The sequence below is a fragment of the Phragmites australis genome, chromosome 9, assembly GCF_958298935.1.
Source record: "Phragmites australis chromosome 9, lpPhrAust1.1, whole genome shotgun sequence".
NCBI classification, from domain to species: domain Eukaryota; kingdom Viridiplantae; phylum Streptophyta; class Magnoliopsida; order Poales; family Poaceae; genus Phragmites; species Phragmites australis.
The window spans coordinates 676,080-695,258 of record NC_084929.1 but is presented as its reverse complement, the minus strand read 5'-3'; the positions used below and the strand labels follow the sequence as shown (position 1 = coordinate 695,258).

General features: G+C 42.0%; 3 protein-coding genes across 4 annotated transcripts; all 3 read right to left on the bottom strand.

Annotated features, from left to right (window-relative positions):
• Positions 1 to 2,540: 2,540 nt before the first annotated feature.
• Positions 2,541 to 5,045, bottom strand: LOC133928271 (cytochrome b5-like). The gene is made up of 3 exons (XM_062374528.1): positions 4,767 to 5,045; positions 3,099 to 3,165; positions 2,541 to 3,006 (listed from the first exon to the last, which is right to left on the bottom strand). The coding sequence occupies exons 1-3, from the start codon at positions 4,842 to 4,844 to the stop codon at positions 2,750 to 2,752; spliced, it is 402 nt and encodes a 133-aa protein (XP_062230512.1). The 5' UTR covers positions 4,845 to 5,045; the 3' UTR covers positions 2,541 to 2,749.
• A 1,514-nt stretch (positions 5,046 to 6,559) lies between these two features.
• LOC133928270 (cysteine protease XCP2-like) lies at positions 6,560 to 8,213 on the bottom strand. The gene is made up of 2 exons (XM_062374527.1): positions 7,136 to 8,213; positions 6,560 to 6,962 (listed from the first exon to the last, which is right to left on the bottom strand). The coding sequence occupies exons 1-2, from the start codon at positions 8,006 to 8,008 to the stop codon at positions 6,723 to 6,725; spliced, it is 1,113 nt and encodes a 370-aa protein (XP_062230511.1). The 5' UTR covers positions 8,009 to 8,213; the 3' UTR covers positions 6,560 to 6,722.
• Positions 8,214 to 9,040: 827 nt separating this feature from the next.
• LOC133928269 (general transcription and DNA repair factor IIH subunit TFB5-like) lies at positions 9,041 to 15,816 on the bottom strand. Of its 2 annotated transcripts, XM_062374526.1 has the most exons (4): positions 15,660 to 15,811; positions 9,997 to 10,093; positions 9,610 to 9,675; positions 9,041 to 9,506 (listed from the first exon to the last, which is right to left on the bottom strand). In XM_062374526.1, the coding sequence occupies exons 3-4, from the start codon at positions 9,642 to 9,644 to the stop codon at positions 9,329 to 9,331; spliced, it is 213 nt and encodes a 70-aa protein (XP_062230510.1). In that variant the 5' UTR covers positions 9,645 to 9,675; positions 9,997 to 10,093; positions 15,660 to 15,811; the 3' UTR covers positions 9,041 to 9,328. The 2 variants fall into 2 exon arrangements, with proteins under 2 accessions (XP_062230510.1, XP_062230509.1); XM_062374525.1 differs by lacking the exon at positions 9,997 to 10,093 and having other exon boundaries at positions 15,660 to 15,816.
• Positions 15,817 to 19,179: the final 3,363 nt, after the last annotated feature.

The window sequence follows — 19,179 nt, the reverse complement described above, 5'->3', positions numbered from 1 at the left end:
GGGCGTGGCCGGAGGTGGTAGGGCTGAGCGTGGAGGAGGCCAATGCATCTTCTGCATCATGTTTAATTTATGCATAATCCTGGCATACTACTCGTTATGAATGAACTTAGTATTATGTTAGTGCATAATCTGCCGTTCTATCGATCGATCTCTGAAACTGTTAATTCTTGGTGGTGGAATAATCATGCAGGCACAAGGGTGTGTCGTCTAAAAAGTGGTCAATCGAAGTCACACTCCCCATTCGCCCATCATAAAAGTACGGCAAAAGTAATGTTATAAATAAACCACGGTATGATGAAACATGAGCTATGATTTTTACTTGAAAAACTCTTAAAGGAAAAAACTACACGCGTCAATCGATAATCTTCACTATATCAAAAAATGTGTACCATGTATAGAATTACAATAAACGTTTTAACTTTTTGTGCGACTTACAAGATATATTTATAGACAATGGACAACAACGACTAGTCTAATACAAATTATTCCAAAACGCGGGCTGAAGACGTCCCTTGTGTGACCCAACTAAAAGTCGAATTAGAATCCAACAAAATTCAACAAACTCCACCTTAAAACAAATTCCATCTTATAACAAATGAAAAATCATCAATGAACTCATTTCAATAATAAATATCATCGATGCCAAAAGCCTCTAGGACTTAAACTGTAACATAAACTAAATTCGAGCATAGCTCAAATTTAGTAGTATAAATTGACTTTGTCATCGTATCAGTAGGATTATTAATGTGTGCTTGTCTTGCATATTTTAATATCATCTTGAGCAATAACATCTCAAATATAATGATACTTCACATCAATGAGCTTTGTTCTTTTATGAAACATATGATTTTTTAAGATAAATAATACTATGACTATCACAGAAAATATTAACGTAATAATTATCTCCACAAAACTCAGTGTATAAACCTCTCAGTCAAACAACCTCTTTAGATGCTTCAAAAATAACTATATATTCAACTTCAATAGTTGATAAAATAATAGTAGCCTGCAAATATACTTTTCAACTAACAGCATAACCACCAAAGATGAAAACATAACATGTGAGAGATCTCATCTTATTCAAATCACCAGCACAATCTGAGTTAACATAACAAATAAGTACATCTCCAGATTTTCCAAACTGAAAACAAACATTAGAAGTACCACACATATATATATAAATCTACTGAACAACTTTTCAATGCTATTTGTCAGGATTAGCTATGAATCTAATAACAATATTTATTGTACGAGATAAATCAAAACGAGAACAGACTATAACATATATAAATGAACCAACTGTACTTGAATATGAAACTCTAGACATGTATTCAATATCATAATCCGATTTAGGACATAAAGCTGAAGATATTTTGAAATACGCTGCTAATGAAGTACTCACTGGTTTTGCATCATATATATTGAAACGATAAAGGATCTTCTCAATAAAGCCTTGCTAATTAAGGTATATCCTGCCAGCTTTTCTCTCTTTAATGATCTCTGTGCCATAAATTTTCTTTGCTACAACTAAGTCCTTCATCTCAAATTTATTACTTAATTGTGATTTTAATTTAGGTATTTCTGATTTATCTTTTATATCAATCAACATATCATCGACATAGGGAAGCAAATAAATAACTGAACCATTAATAGTTTTTAAATAGACACAACTATCATTTCTGGTTCTGAATTTGTATGTTGCTGAAAGGTGGAATTTTACATGTCACTGATCAATCATCAGAATGTAATTAAGGTGATTATGTTGTGGCCTTAATAAAAGGCACATATTCAAAATGAAGCATACACCTGTTATGTGTTTGTAAAACAAAATAGGCTTGCTGTAGATGCATAATAGTGGTGCGCACTAGATGATGCACTTTGGTATAGTATCATTTCCATATCTTGCTTGTTTATTGATTTGTCATCCACGTCTGGCTTCTCATTAATCTTCATGATATTGCCATTTTGAGACCTATATTGATATCACTTTTACCAATATACACGTGTACACACAGATCACTGGACCTATTTGCTGTTTGGCTGAATTTTCGTGTACTTTGATTTATATCACTATAAATCCGGAGAAATATACCACTAACCTATCATGTAAATTTTTCCATAGGACGAATCGTTGATCTTGACTGGCCCAAAACGAGGACCTGTGTGTTACTAACTGATGCATATGTTGAGATTGATCTGAAGATCAGGAATCATCAAGGGCAAGAGGACAAAGAACTTAGTAAAGATGATGGTGAAGATTACTTGGTCAGTAACTGATCGTTAAGTGTGAGCGTTTGGGTTGGGTGATGGCATTATTGGCAGAATCTGTATGCTTTGATGTAACCCTATCTGAGTCCGTGATTATGCCGACTCTGTTGGACACTAGATCTTTAATAGTGTTGGGTTTGTTATGTAGTAATCGTGAACGTATGCAATACTGTGCCTTTGATCACTCAAGTAAATCATTCTGTCTGGTGGATTGTTTGGTGTTGTTGCCTGTTGTGGTTTGGCTGATGATTGAAAAGGAATGACAAGCAATGTGCAAAGTCACTAACAACTGAGATAACAAACGGAGCAGTACGTGTTCCAATCCCACCTTAATCACCAAATGCACATCCCAGGACCACATAACCCACAACACTTCAGAACATTCGACGAATTCATGACGACATGTTATACTGGTAAACCTCACAAAGTTCTTGCTATCTTATTGGATACCCTCAACTCTTGAACACCAAGGACAACCGAACTAAGCGGACTCTGACTTGGTATACATCCTAACAGCAACAGCCAAACCCAAGATCGCCAGGGGAACCAAGAACTGGAGGATCTTGATGATGAACTCCTGGGTCTTGTCCTGGTTGTAGTGTGGTTGCTTTGGGGGCACATACTTTGTCCTGGCAGGGATTGTAGCAGTGTCAATGTCACCCACATGGTACTCATCCATCATCGCACGGGCAGTGGTGCTGTGCCCGACGTCTTCAAAATCGTCAGTTGCATCCTTGGCTGTAAAAAGGTTCATGTTATGTAATGTAGGTTTAATCACATCCTTTTGCGGCCTTAGTTGCTGGTTAGTACCCAAAGACAAGAAGGCTTACCAGTTGAGGACAAGAGAACATCGTCACCTCCTGGGTGATCCTCCAGAAACTTTGTCACATCGTACACCTACACAGAAAAACACAACATTGATAAGGTTCTTGTAGAGAAGGTATGAATTCCTAATCATTATAACCCTTGCCATTGAAAAAGTAGCAACATTAATGGAAGAGCTACTGCAATGTATAACCAGCAAAAAAGAGAGCAACATTTGTAGAACGTGTGATAAAGCTAATCGATCTGTCTCTGCCAAATAATCTTATCTGAATGAAACCTTCAAGTTTTAAAGGAAGACAAAGAAACTTCTGTATTCTGGAATACATGAGTACACAACGTATCAACATCTCAGCTATTTACTTTCAGCTACATATAAACTTACAACCTTCCTAAGGTTGTTCATTTACTTATTAGTAAAACATGTCTAAGGAATTTTGGCTGACTGATCATGGATATAGAACCTTGACAAACAATTGTTTCAATTGCATATATGCTTAAGGATGGGGGCAAAGAGAATGACTCCCAAAAGCACTGTTTCAAAAGTCAACAGCCTAGCCCCCCCCCCCCCAATGCGCCACCCTCCCGCCTAATGGGCGATTAGATGCTAGGAACCACCCCACAGCCCACCTAGAGCTTTTCGAAAACTGCCAAAAGGCCATGAATTACAAAGCCTGGATGGACTTCGTTATCCTCCAGCAGCATACTGTAAACTAAATTATAAAAGGAAAATGTCATCTAAAACTGGATTTGTATGCATTTTGCTAAGGGCTTGCTGCTGATGTTAGGCTGTTCACTCCAAAACAAGCTCGAACTCTAAAAGATACGGGGAAATGTTTCAAAATTGTGCACGATATACTGTGCGGCATAAAATGGCATGAAAACTTGTCATGTCTACTATGTGATATGACCTTTTACGCAGAACAAGAATAGCAGTGCATCAAAAGCTCTCAAAATAAAGCATTTTATAATTAAATAAAAGATAATCAATCGCCTGTTCTCTTGCCAAGATGCAAAGGCAAGTAAACAGATGCAGGGACCTACTTACACTGAGGAAGAAAACAATTTTTTTTTCTCCCAGATCCATTGCAATTCGGAAGAAGAGCTCATGCGAAAATGATTTATCATCATCACAAAATTTAGATCAACTAGAACTTGACCAGGGTGCAATTTAGCAAGCCAATTCAATAGACATGAATTACTACTGCTTTGGCCCTCCACCAAACACTTGGCTTGGCAAGAATCCACAGAAACAAATACTAGAGGCTCAGACCGATCAATCAGCAGTGGAACCGTCAAGACTAATGGCCATTGCCGGATCTGCCAGGTTATCTAATCTAATCATCGTGACAGCAGCTGACCAGCACAGAATCAAGAGTCCACGAGGCAAAACACACAATTGAACAAAAACAGAACTAGAGTCCCTGTCCCTGGAGGACGAGGGTTTCGGTGTTCCTCATCGGTCAACTAGCGAATGCTTTTTTTTTCTTTTTTTGCGGAAGGGTCAACTAGCGAATTCTTCGGAATTGATTAGAAAGTTTAAATCTTGGTTGGTAATTAGGGCCTTGGGGAGCAAAATCACCAATAGGAGGATCTTGGAGATGAAACAACCATGACTGGTACGGTGGAAAAACAAAGTGGAAGAGAAGAGACGTTGGGAGATGTAAATTTAATACCTTGCCGCTGATGATGAGCCAGCAGTCGTCCTTGGTGTTGTGCTTGGCGACCTCCTCGAGGGTGAACATCTTGGACATCTCTCTTCCTCTGCCTCCCTTGTCTCTCCCACGCGGGATGGGATCGATGGATTGGTGGCGGCAGCTGCCGCAGATCCCAAACAGCAAGAACCTTGCTCGGATGGATCCAAGAAGCGAAGGAGCAGCAACGCCAAACGCAATCGAATCGAATCGAATCGAGATGGGAAACAATTACAAGGCGGAGGCAGGGAGGCCGGCAGCAGCCGCCCTTTTAAAACCACGGCCTCCGAAAAATTTCAGCTCCACCTACCCCCACCACCCCTCGCCGCACCAAACTCTTCCGGCGGTCCGGCCCCACCTGTCGGTTGCAGGGACTCCTTTTTTTTTATTTTTTAGATCACCATTGTGTTAAAATTCGACAAGACAAATATGTGAATGTGTGAATCCAAGCACTTGACTGATGGGATCAAAACCAGTATTTTCCCCCAAATGATACGGTGCAGTTGGGTATTAGGGATTATTTGTTTGAGTTTCTACTTTTGTCTTTTTTTAAAATTATGTTTTTGGTTTTTCTGAAAAACTGTTTTTGGATTTTAGCTAATAAATTTTACAATAATTTTTTAGCTTCTTAGTACGTTACTTTCTAGAAAAATTACTCTCGGCTAGCTTCCGAGTTTCTAGTTTATTTTATCAGAAACAGGTTTCTGACTTCTACAGGAGCCACTTTTTAACAAACCCGTTTATTTAAACCTCTGTCTTCTGAACTTCTGACAGAAGTAGAAGCCAGAAGTAATCCGAAACAAACAGGTCTCAATTCGTAGGCATTCTTGAGAGCTCATTGTAAAACAAATCGTTTATTGAGATCATATTCTAGAGTTGAAGTTGATATATAATAGATACAAGCCGTGCTTGCTGTTAGTTGTACTCAAAACCATGAGATCGTCGTTGGATAAAAAGTTCTCAGATCCAGATCTTCAGTTGGTGTTGGACTGCCCCCACACGAATGAAAAAAGAAAGGCTTTGATTTGGCCTGTGCTTGACAATTTAATAAAGATATATGCATGCTGCTGCTTGGAAAGGAATATTTGCCAATGGATTCGATTCATTTCAAGAGCTGTACAAATGCAACCATGTACTTGTCACAAACAATTATTTCCACTACACCATAGTCTTAGTATACTTGTGCAAGTGTTGATGCACACTAGTGAAAATCCAGCTCTGCCACAATATTAATATTGCCATTTTTACTGTACTGAAAATAGTACTTGCTGCTGAGATTGGAGTCCAAAATCAGTAGTGGCCGAATTAACTTGTGCTGGTCGTCGTTGAATCGAAGCTTCTAGAGCGACGTCGATTCTACTGCCAGATGGTAGTTGGGCATTTTGTTATCGACTTGCAGGCGAAAAGAAAATGATCGAGGAGAGGAGACGAGAGGAAGAAGAAGATGGAATCAGTGAGCCGCCGGTCGCTGCATTTCTCATATTTCCTGGCAGTTTCAGGTTTGTGTGCTTCGTGTTCATCATGCATGGTCCAACCTTTCGCACTGCATGCATGGTTGCCAGAATTCACATCCATCTCTGCTGCTATATACTCCTTCTCTATCACTAGCTGATTAGAGCTGACAACTTCAGCTATCTAGCTTTCTGTGGTTTTACATGACCTTTTCTTCCTCTTCTTTTTTTCTTTTCACGACATGGAGGAGGTGTTATATGGTGGTCTGAATAATCAGCTGACAAACATACAATTGCAGAAACCAACATCAACATGTGTATACGTACGGGAGAAACTTCAAATATTTATTATTCCATCCATCGATTCAGAAAACACAAACACAGCTCGTGCCCTGCTTTGTTTTCTGTACTCGATCGATCGAGAAAGCATGCACGATCAAAGAAAAACACAAGAAAAGGGGGCTTAATATAGATTCGAGTTGACTGATCAAAGAGAAAGTTTGAAGGTTTTATTTGGGTCCTTGGTGGGGTAGGAGGCCATCTTGTTGATGCCGCAGAGGCCCTCGGGCTTGCCGGTGCCCCTCTTCATGCGGATGTACCCCTTCTCGCCCCAGTGCGAGCCCCACGAGTTCTTCACGATGATGTAATCCTGGCCCTTGCTCGTCCCGTATCCCACGGCCGCCACGCCGTGATCCAGCTCCGCGCCGCACGGACCATCAAACACGCCCTGCATCGCCATCACATCGCATGGCATTGCATTGCATTGCATGAGAGACAAGTATATATAGTACGTACGTGAATTGAAGATCTCGAAGCAGCAGGTAGCAGGAGGAGATCTCCAACTCGAAGCAATGGATCGTAATGGATGATCGATCGAGACTCGAGTGGATTGGCACGTACCCCGCTGTAGAACTGGAAGTGCCTGCCGGAGGCCTCGATGGCGACGCTGACGGGCTGGTGCGCGAGCGCCTTGATCAGCCCCTGCTCGTCGTTGGCCGGCACGTCCTCGTACCCGGAGATGGTGACCACCTGCCCGCTGCCGGCCTTCTGGCCGCAGTCGCCCTCCTCCATGAGGTAAGGGTACGCCTCCTCCGTGTGCAGGCCGCCGCTGCCGGCGATGTAGGAGAAGGCGTAGTCCATGATCCCACCGTTGCAGCCGTTGTTCCCGTCGGTGCTGCAGTCGATCAGCTCCTGCTCCGACAACGACGTCAGGTTCCCCGTCACGATCTGGTTGATGCCCTCAACCGCTGCCACCGTCGAGAAGGCCCAGCAGCTGCCGCACTGCCCCTGGTTCTTCACCTCCGTCACAGCGCCCTTCTTCCTCCAGTCCACCGCCTTGGGCACCTTGTCCGCTCTCACGCCCTCGTACCTGAAGCTGCCTTCGGCTTCGCCGTCGACGTCCCTGCTGCTGCTGCTGGGACGGAGGCCCAGGTAGGTGGCCTTGAACTCGTCGTGCGTGAGGTCGGCGAACTCGTTCAGCCCCAGCCAGTAGCTGCTCACCTTCTTGTTGATCTCGTCGATGTGCTTGAGGTTGTCCTCGAACACCTCGAAGCGCCGCAGCTTCTCCTCGAAGCTCGCGTACGCCTTCCGGTACTTGGCCACCCACTCCTCGAACAGCTTGATCAGCCTGTCATGGCTGGCCAAGTCATCCGGCGAGTAGCCCACGATGGAGAAGTCTCTGTGGGGGAGGGCCTCCACCAGGCACGCGCCGGCGCACATGAGGAGGACGACAGCGAGGGAGAGCTTGCTCATCACATGAGCAGAAGAAGCCATTTTGATCAGTGCTCACTGCTCAGTGTTCGATATGATCACTATGCTATGCATGTATATATATACTCATCGTTTTGCTGCATAATCGCTTCGAAGCAAAGCCAAGGAACTGCAAAAGGGAATGAAGAATGTGGCGCCGGCCAATGAGTGTTTCCTGAATGATGCCAAGGCTTCAAGCTTTAGCCTCTGATAGACTTTGCTTCCAAGCATGCCGGGTGCAGAAAGAGCATGCTTTGCTTGTTTACCTGCAAAGTTCAGAGAGAGAAATCTCTCAAGTTATTCATTCAGGGGAAGCAATCAGGCATGCATCTCAAGTCTGAATTGTACGTGGAACCAACTGCAACCTCATGGATGAACCATCCTTGTCAAATTGTCTGAGGTCCTTTCCAGGCTAGTGCTTCTTGTCTCTGCTCAACATGGTACACAACAATGGTTTCTGTATCTGTTCACGGTTCACCAGATTATCTCAGTGCAGGAGTTGTGCTTTCTACTTCACAAAGAAAGAAAACGTTTTCTCCTGGACCACGGTTGCTACTTGGAGTAAAACAGGGGCATCAGATTCATCATATTCTGTCATGTGACGGATCATTCTGTGACATACTCATTTCTCTTGCAGGCCACACAAAAGTCAAAGCTTACCAGTTGCAGACAAATAGCCAAGATTTTCACTTTGGTATATTTCTCTTGGTTTCCAAAGGGGCTGCATCCGAAGTTTTGAACATCCTGGGAGAAGATAACTGAATTTACAGAAAACGTATCTATGTAGGTTATCGTTCGTAATGGCAGTCTCAAATGTTCTGGTTCTTAAGAGATTGCGAGACCACTGTAGTTACAAGCTTAGATGATTCAAGAGGCCAATTCCATCTTTCGACTTAAATGTTTTTTTGAATTTTAACACAACTCCAACTGTTAACTTCATGACTCGTGAGCTTGAATATTAAAACAGTCTCCAAACGCGTACAATATACTCGTTGTCAAACTTCTATTCTGGGCACTCATAAAAAGTCCACACAGCATCAGAATCCACAACAAAAATATATGTAAGGCGTATATTACTCTCTTCAAAGGCAACTAACTGCAGCCTGAATGTATCAGTGCCACCAAACGCATTACAAAGTAAAAGGCTCATTCCGGAGACAGAATAAATCACAGCATTTCCTTTTGCTGATACTAAACTATTATTATTCTAGATCACCATGAGTGAGAGAGACATGGCATCCATCCAATCCAATAACAGTTTTTTAAACACAGATATGAGCCGAGGATAAATGTATACATCTTTGGAGGGAGGGTGACACTGGAAATGTGGGAAAGAATTATCCTTCATTGTGGCTTCAAATAACTGTTCTGGTCCCTGAACTCCGCTACCTTGCTTTTGATCATTTCTGCCACATGAGGCTGCACAAACATGTGTGTAGGATCAAGCATGTGCACGATGAACTTCTCTGATGCAGGCATAGAGGCATTCAGATTAACAATGAACTGCGCCATTGGTACATCACTGGAAAAAAAAAATGATTGACAAGAGTGGGGATTATTGTGACGAACTTCAAAGAGAGGAAAGGAGAAATAACATGTTGCATTCAGTTTTATCAGGAGCTAACCAGGAGATGAACAACCCCTTGATTGCATTAACCATCTTTTCTGAGCTCTGGACAACAGAAAATCACCTGATTGGCAAACAACACAACAATGTCAGTTGGAGGAGCAAGCATAAAAAATACTGTGAATCTTCACCAACAGCAAGCACCCCCCCCCCACCCCCCAAAAAAAGTGGACCCTAGACTGAGAGAACAATGTGGTATTCTGATGACAAAAGAACCAAAACTAATGCAACCATGTGTACTGTGGCCACAATGGTACAACAGGATATGACTGAGAAGAAATTGAAGAGTGTAGATATTCCATTAGGATTAGGGTTTGGAGAGATATACAAGGGATGAGGGCCATATGAGCCAATGGGCCGAATATACATACATGAATATACATACACTTAAAAACAGGATATGACTGAGAAGAAATTGAAGAGTGTAGAAGATAAAAACGATGTTGATCTCTACTCTGGGCCTTAATGAAGAAATCTGCCACCTGGAATTCAGAAGGGACATAATGGAGATCAATTATTAATTGCTGACAATGAGATCTTGTAAATGATGCATCAACACCAATATGCTTGGTTAGATCATGTTTTACTGGACTATTGGCAATCTAAATAGCACTAGTATTGTCACATCGAAGAGGAGTCGGATCAGTGCAAAGAACTCCAAAAACACCCAACAACCAAAGGAGCCAAATAATCTCTGCAGTCGTTGCAAGGGCTCTGAGTTCTGCTTCCACACTAGAGCGTGAAACTACAGTATGCTTCTTGGTCTTCCGTGCAACTGGCGAAGTACCAAGAAAAATGCAATAGCCAGTTATAGAATGGCGATCATCACGATCACTTGCCCAAGTAGCATCACAGTAAGTGTGAAGTTGAAGCGGACTTGATCTAGCATAAAATAGTTGTCGTGATGTTGTCCCCCGCAGGTACCTCATAACACGTAGCAAGTGTGCATAGTGAACTGAGGTAGGTGCACTGACAAATTGGCTGAGGATGTGAACTGAATGTGCAATATCAAGTCGGGTGGCAGTAAGGTAGACGAGGCTACCAACAAGATGGCGATACCGAGATGGATCTGCTAGAGGAGTGGCATCGGTGGACCACAACTGAAGGTTTAATTCCATAGGAGTAGCTGTGGTCTGAGTGTCAGTAAGGCCAGAACGAGCAAGCAGGTCCTGAATATACTTGTGTTGGGAAATTTAATAGCCATCAGCTGTGGAAGTGATCTCAATTCCCAAAAAGTAGCTCAAAGGTCCCAAATCTGACATCATAAACTTCTCACTGAGACGTTTCTTAACAAAGGCAATATATTCCTAATAATCCCTAGTGTAATACATGTCATCCACATAAAGCAAAATTAATGTGCGACCACATTCAGAAGTGTAAACAAACAGAGCAGGATCATGATTGCTTGGAGTGAAACCAGCAGTTGTAACAACTGAACTGAATCGATCAAACCATGCCCGAGGTGCTTGTTTCAAACCATAAAGAGCACGACGAAAACGACAAACATGGCCTGGAGGAATCTGAACACCTTGTGATGGCTGCATATAAACTTCTTCATGTAAATCACCATGGAGAAATGCATTCTTGACATCCATTTGAGATATAGTCCATGAACGAATAGCAGCCACTCTGATGAGAGTACGAACTGTAGTCATATGGGTAACAGTGGCAAAGGACCATAGGACTGTTGAAAACCCCGAGCAACAAGGCGAGCTTTGTATCTCTCTAGCAAACCATCAGCTTTGGTCTTAATTTTGTACACCCACTTGCAAGTGATGGGAACAGCATGAACAGGCAAAGGAACAACCTCCCAAGTACCAGTACGCTGTAAAGCTGCAAGCTCCTCAGGCATAGCATCCTCCCATACTGAGCTGCCTCCTGATAGGTACGTGGCTCACAAGCAGCACCAACAGTGAGAAAACCAAACCTTTCATGAACAGGAATAATAGAACGATCTCTAAGATTATAACGTTGTGGCTGAATAGATGGAGTATCATCTGAGTGAGCATCATCTGTGGTACTAGTGGGAATAGCTGGAAGATTAGGAGAGGATTGAGAGATAGGCGGAGCATGGAGACGGCGACTATAGTGAAAAGGTAGGGGAGTAACAAAAGGAGCTGGTGAAGGTGGTGGAGTTACAGATGGAGGAGCTGAAGGGTTAGAATAATCTGTAGGTACATGAAGAGGCACTATAGGCTCTAGAGATGGAACAGATGATGGAACTAGTGGTTCTATGGAAATAGGTGGTAAAGAGAGAAAAGAAAGAGACTCGACAAATGATGGTGATGTAGTGGTGTATGAGTGAAAATAGGGGCGAGTCTTGACAAATGTGACATCTTGAGAGATACGAATACGATGAGCAGAAGGATCATCAGTTAGATGCGGGGCAAGACCAACTGACCGAAGTAGCATCTCGAGGGAAAAAGCCCACTCTTGATAATTCTGACCGGTGAGCTTGATGTCCAACACGGGTGCACCAAAAGAAATGGGTGCCAAGGTAGGTGCCAATGTAGAACTGGAGGCAGCAACAGATGACGCCATGGCAGGCAATGAGAAAACAGCAGCAGCAATAGCAGATGGCTGCAGCAGTAGCAACAGTATGCAGCAGCAGCAGATGGCTGCAGCAGTGGTAGATGGCCACAGCCGTCGCCGCCGCAGCAGCGGTAGATGGCCACAGCCTGCGCTGTAGGGAAGGCAGCAGCAGAAGGTTGTAGCCCGCGCTGCAGGGAAGAGCAGCGGCGTGCACGGACGTGGATGACCGGGGCGGACTGGAATCCCGCAGGGAAGGCCGGCAGCCGCAGCAGCAGAAACAGCAGCCTGCAATGCAGGGAAGGCCGGTGGTGGACGGGAATCCCGCAGCGGCGGTGAACCAATTTGTTGGCTGGGGCGGCACACAGCACAAAAGGGGCGACAAAAATGAAGAGGAATAGAAGGGGGAGAGGTGGATCTACTAGCCGGCGCCTGAAATCGACGGCAAACTCACCGACAGCAAGGTCAGGGAGGCCGGCGGGGGCAGCCTGGCTCTGATGCCATGAGAAGAAATTGAAGAGTGTAGAATATTCCATTAGGATTAGAGTTTGGAGAGATATACAAGGGATGAGGGCCATATGGGCCAAATGTACATACATGAATATACATACACTTAACAATGACCATATTGAGAACAAGTTTCAGAAATACTAAAGTCGTATGTAACAATTAGAAATTGTACACTGCTACCTCATTCAACATAACACTAGCACACATTGCACTTTTGAGCAAGTAGTGAGCAACTGTAACTCACAATGTAAACATAGACAGTGAAAATGAAATATTTCTTCTTATTTTTTTACTAATAGCCTGCATCAATTTGGACTTGAAATAACAGAAAGAGAACCATATATGCAATAAAAGGAAAATTCTATAGAAACACAAGCCATATATGCAGAGACTATGCAACCAGGACGGGAGGGCAACGAGTAGTGTTGTGTTGGGTGATCTGATCTAATTGAAGAACTAAAGACATTATATACAGTAGCATACAACAGATGAGTGGAACAGCATTAGCATTGGGAATCTTTGTGCTGATGAAGCATAGGCGTTGGGATAGCCCAACCAGATCGGAGATGTCAGGTTCTCGCGTGTACATAATCTGAGCACTGGTCCGCGAATCCCTTGTTGAAACTCGCATGTAAATGGCAGGATGGGGTCTTTATATGAAGGAACCGTGTCGACAATGCATAGAACAACTGCACTGCATGATCCCCTTTGTCTTGGTAGTTCAATTGAAAGTGACAGCAAGTGAATCAAACAAATGATAAACAGGCAATCAAATCGGAACTATATATTTGGTAGTTGAATCGGAACACGCTTCTTGTCAGTTTGTAAACGGAAGATGAGCAGGTTGAGATTGGAAGGAGGCGTCCTCACAAAGAATGGTATAGTGACAGCAATATGATGGACACTTATGTTGGTCAGCTTGGGAAATATTTGCAGTGTATGCAGCTATTTGGTAGTAACAGAGAATGGTATAGTGACAGCAATGTGGAATTTGTTGTTTGGGTAGAGCTAATTCCTTTGAAAAGCTACAGTCCAAGAAAATTCGAGGAGCAGATAATATGTCAGTCTTTGAATTGTGCAATTCAAGCGAGTCCTGGAGCCTGGAGGTATGATGTTGTCAAACCGACTTAATGAGTTTCTAAAGCTTTATGGTTCTTACTTGGACAATACATCATGGGAGCAGGGCCTTTGGCCAGTTTGGAATTTGTGCCACATGACCTGTAAGATGAATAAATACTGTCTCCCTACAAAGTTGATTGCAAGCTCAAGAGAGACTTTTTCAAGGGATCATTCATACATGAAGGTTTTCAGTCCCTGGAGTTACAACTCTCATTACATGGTGCAGCAGGATGCCACTAACATAATTGATTTTCATTGCACACCAGATTTGTGTGTTGGGCAGGTGGTCAAGCTTCAGTCAATTTCCAGCACACATTTGACGTTATGGACAGTCACGACTAGCTACATCCTTGGGTTACAAAGCAAGCAACTGAGAGCAGTGATGTTTACATGACTACACGGTATGCTAAAGGAACTTATCAGCTAGATGTCTAGGCGGGCTTGGGTGTGAGTTTGAGACATATTTCTTGTTGACATTTGCTTGGAAATTACCCTGTTGGATCCTGGTGGTACTTTGTTTATTTCAGCTGGTTCTAATTCTTCAACATGGGCGCATATGCAAATAGCTTGAATAAGAAATACTATACATAACAAGTGCATATGCAGAAATACTGTGCTTTTTGAATATTAGGTCTGATCTGATTAGAGCAGCTGATTGCAGCCAACAGTCCAGCTACTATTACTGAATATGCAAAAAAAAAAGGCAAAGGGTATTGGTTGATGCATATGAGGAAGTTAATTTATTTCTTATTCTTGATATCTGAAAAAATGAGCCATAACTACCATTTCTCTGTGCAACAGATGCAATACATGCAGTATTATGCACCTCAGGCAAATGAACCACCTTCAGCAGTGTCAGAGAATAATGCTCGAAGGGGAAGAGCATGAAGTTGAAGCTGAAGCTTGCTAATCTTGCAGCGCAGATGTACATGTAGCACACACACATGTAACAAACCGTACACCTAATTTCTGAATTCTTATAGTACTCATTAACATCAAGCAAAAGAAAACTATTCATGTACCTCATTAAATCTTAACGACAGATTTCGGATAAGCATATAAAAAGCAATAGTGCTAACCTATACTAGACGGACAAAACCAAACTAGCAGCATACAGAAGGTCAAATAGAGACCAAATCAATCAGTTTCTGCATCAATAGAAACATCCTGAATATAAAACATTCTGAAGTGACCAGAAGAACAGTTAAGACGAAGAAAAGTTATCGTGCATAGAAATAGGGGACGCAAAATGAAGGCGAAAGCAATCAGAATTTCCTCTTATCACTCTACATTTGATTCCGCTTTCATGACAAGGGGCAGTTCCAGTTTATTTAAGCTATGGATCAACAAGGGGAAAAGTAAACCTAAACTCAGCTATGTACCTAATGCTAATGGCAACAAAATAGCATGGCATCAGGGGAGCATCTGGGCTTCTGCAAATTGTGTGGAAGCCCAGAGACACCCCACCACCCATCAGACAAATGGGGGCCATGTGGCAAAAGAGGCAAAATTACTATCAAGCAAACAATGGTTGCTTCAATCACAGTTTCAATCTATCAATCAACCAACATTTACTTCCTGGCTCATAGCCCTTCAGTTTATATACCTTGGGCCAACATGAGCACATACCCCCTTGTATCCGTGAGTTGTTAGGAGATAATATACTTTGCAAATCACAGGAACACGAGTAAATCGGCAAGGCCTCATTGGATCAGGTCACGACGAGGTAGATCCGCCCAAATTCATCCTCGGATAAATCCTTGCGGCTGGGCAAATCCACCAAGCAGCGCAATGCCCTACCCTATGGTGGTCATACAAGCACCAAGGCCACCCAAAACCGTCTGGCTGAAGAAAACAACAGATCTAGTGGGGGTACGGGAGGAGCGATACCCGGGGGAAGGGCGGCGCCGGACGGTCGGTCGGTCTCCGGGAATCTAGGGCCTCCAACTCCACTCGGCGCTCACTCCGGGAATCCGCCGCGATGCTGCTCTTTTTTCTCTAAGGGGGCATTTGAAATTTTTTCAGAGCGACAAATTTATCATTAAACTTATTATTATAGATTTAGAAGACTCATTTATTATTTTAAGTGAGGAATTATCATTTTATTAGAGTGATAAAAAGTTAAATATTTTTTTTCAGAAGAAAATGGGAGGGGGAAAGGAAAGATGAGGTGCTAGTGTGCGGGAGCTCGCTGACAAAGTGGGGCTGGTGCGGCGGCTCGCTTCCAATCTCAACCCGCTCATCTTCCTTTTACAAACGAACAAGAAACGTTTCCGATTCAACTACTAAATAGAAAGTTCCGATTTGATTTCCTGTTTATTATTTGTTTCATTCATTTGTCACTCCCAATTAAACTACCCAAAAAAAATCATACATTGCAATTGTTCTGTGCATTGTTGACACGGTTCTTTCATATAAAAGCTCTATCTTGTTATTTACCTGTGAGTTTCAACAAGGAATTAGCATACCAGTGCTCAGATTATATACAGGAGAACCTGATATCTATGATCTGGTTGGACTGTCCCATCAGCCTATGCTTCATCAAAACAAAGATTCCCAATACTAATATTGTTCCACCCATCTGTTATATGCTATGTCTTTAGTTCTTCAATTGGATCCGATCACCCAACACAACACTATTTGTTATCCTCCCCTTCTAGATGCATAGTCTCTGCATATATGGCTTGTGTTTCTATAGAATTTTCCTTTTATTGCATATATGGTTCTCTTTCTGTTATTTCAAGTCTAAATTGATGCAGGCTATTAGTAAAAAAATAAGAAGAAATATTTTATTTTCACTGTCTATGTTTACATTGTGAGTTACAGTTGCTCACTACTTACTCAAAAGTGCAATGTATGCTAGTGTTATGTTGAATGAGATAGCAGTGTACAATTTCTAATTGTTACATACGACTTTAGTATTTCTGAAACTTGTTCTCAATATGGCCATTATTAAGTGTACGTGTATTCATGTATGTATATTTGGCCCATATGGCCTTCATCCCTTGTATATCTTTACAAACTCTAATCTTAATGGAATATTCTACACTTCAATTTCTTGTCATGGCATGAGAGCTAGGCTGCTCCCGTCGGCCTCCCTGACCTTGCTATCAGTGAGTTCGCTGTCGATTTCAGGCGCCGGCTAGTAGATGTAGATCCACCTCTCCCCCTTCCATTCCTCTTCATCTTTGTCGCCCCTTTTGTGCTGTGTGCCGCTCTAGCAAACAAATTGGTTCACCGCCGCTGCGGGATTCACGTCCGCCGTCGGCCTTCCCTGCAGCGCAGGCTGCTGTTTCTGCTGCTGCAGCTGCCGGTCTTCCCTGCAGGATTCTCGTCCGCCCCAGTCATCCACGTCCGTGCGCGCCGTTGCTCTTCCCTGCAGGCTGCAGCGCAGGCTACAGCCTTCTGTTGCTACCTTCCCTGTAGTAGGATAGGGAAAGAATGGAGTATTACCATCAAGGATTCTAAACCTCTTCTTTAGTGACTCAAATGCAGGCTCTACGATCATACAGAAAGATGAGTATCTAAGATTGAATAATTCCTTTTCATTTTGCATAGGATTGTTCCCCCACTCATTCAAGTGGTATCTCACACCACGGAAAAGAGGGAAGAATCCAGATTTAGCTTCATATCCAACATCAACTAGGTAGAATTTTACTAACATATAAGGCACAAGTGGGTGACATTGCTATATAAAAAAAATGAAATTTAGAAATAAAGCTATGTAAGTAATTTATTATCTTTTGGGACACGTAGGCCATTTTCACGTTCTAAAGCATCACATAATACTAGAGTATCATGTGTTGTCTCCTCCTAACCGACCAAATCATATGTGAACTAAGATCAAAATCTATAGCAGTCATCACATTTTGTGAAGCATATGACTTCCTACCACGAAAGAAAAACTCTATATCCTTAGAAACATATGCTCTTATATACGTACCATCAATAGCTCTAACATAATCCTATTTGGTGAAAAATTATGCAAAATCATTATGAGTCATACAATGTTATATTTAAAAATCAACAAAAAAATTATAATTAGTTTTGGTTCACCTTAAAGTACGGATTCCACATTGGGTTCCCTTGGATTTTGGTTGGGGTCTCCAAGGAAGGTAGCTTAATAAGTTCATTTCGCAACTCATCAATGACATGGAGAACTAATTTAAAATAACGGCTAACGGTTTCACCGGACCTATCAAAATTTGTGCCAACTAACCTATTTCTACGGTTGCGTCCAATACTGTTAAAAGATACCACTACTTGTTGCTCAACACACATATGTATAGTATCTTTAAGTAAGTCACGGTCCCTCAAAAATTTACAAAACTGGAAGAAAAGTGCTCTTCCAAGTCTAAGCATGTTAACATAAGCAGTATCATTCTTCCATATTTTATTATTTAGATAATCCATTCTCATCTTATCCCTCTTCTATCGGCCCATATGTAATACGTTCTCGCCTTTTTCTTTTTCTAGACTCAACAACCAAGACCATCATACAAATTGTAATATGCGTCGTAACCCCAAAAATTTACAATTTTCTCCTCTTGTCTATCTACAATACAAGATTGCAACATACTGTGAGATAGTATCATATTGGTACTGACATCTATGCAAAATTACAGATATGTATATATCATAGCATTGCATCATTCAAGGCATCATTTAAGTAGTAAAATAATCTGGTTGAGATTAACTTATTCCAGAGTTTTCTAGTTTGGAAGAGCATCAGTTAAATTTAATGCAGACAATTGCAGTCCAAAAGCATCAGTGAAGTTGATAATATAATGTACCTTGCACTGGTGGGGAAAGAGCAGCCAGAAGAACCTGAAAGTGATAGAATAGGAAGATCATATAAAACACCTGATTCCATGAAGCTTGGCTAGGCCAATACACCAGGAAAACTTTTACTTACACTAACTGATAATTAAATGAAATGGTAGATAGAAAATCAGATTTACAGATCTTCCATGGCAAACGTTGAGGTAGGTGGCACAAGCACACAAGTTCAGAAAACCTTTAACAAACTTTATAGATGCAATGCAACACAAGATGAATATCAATTCCACTAACCGTGCCGCCCTTTCTTCACATCTCTAAACTGTCAACAAAATAAACACTAACACGTAACTTTTTACCAATAGCATGCAGGTGCTACCACTCATAACTATCTGAGTAACAAACACGAATAGACCAGGTGCAAGAGCAACTTGAATGAAACAGATCAAGCAGAAACATATCCACTTCGATTATCTCATGGAAATAGTAATTCGATTCTTCGGTGCTTTAAAACCACACACATAGACATAGATTTTCAGTATCGGCATGCATGTACCGGCGCTTGAAAAAGACGGCGGTGAAGGTGATATGTCATAGAGATAATCTTAAAGATAATTGTATCACACGTCTA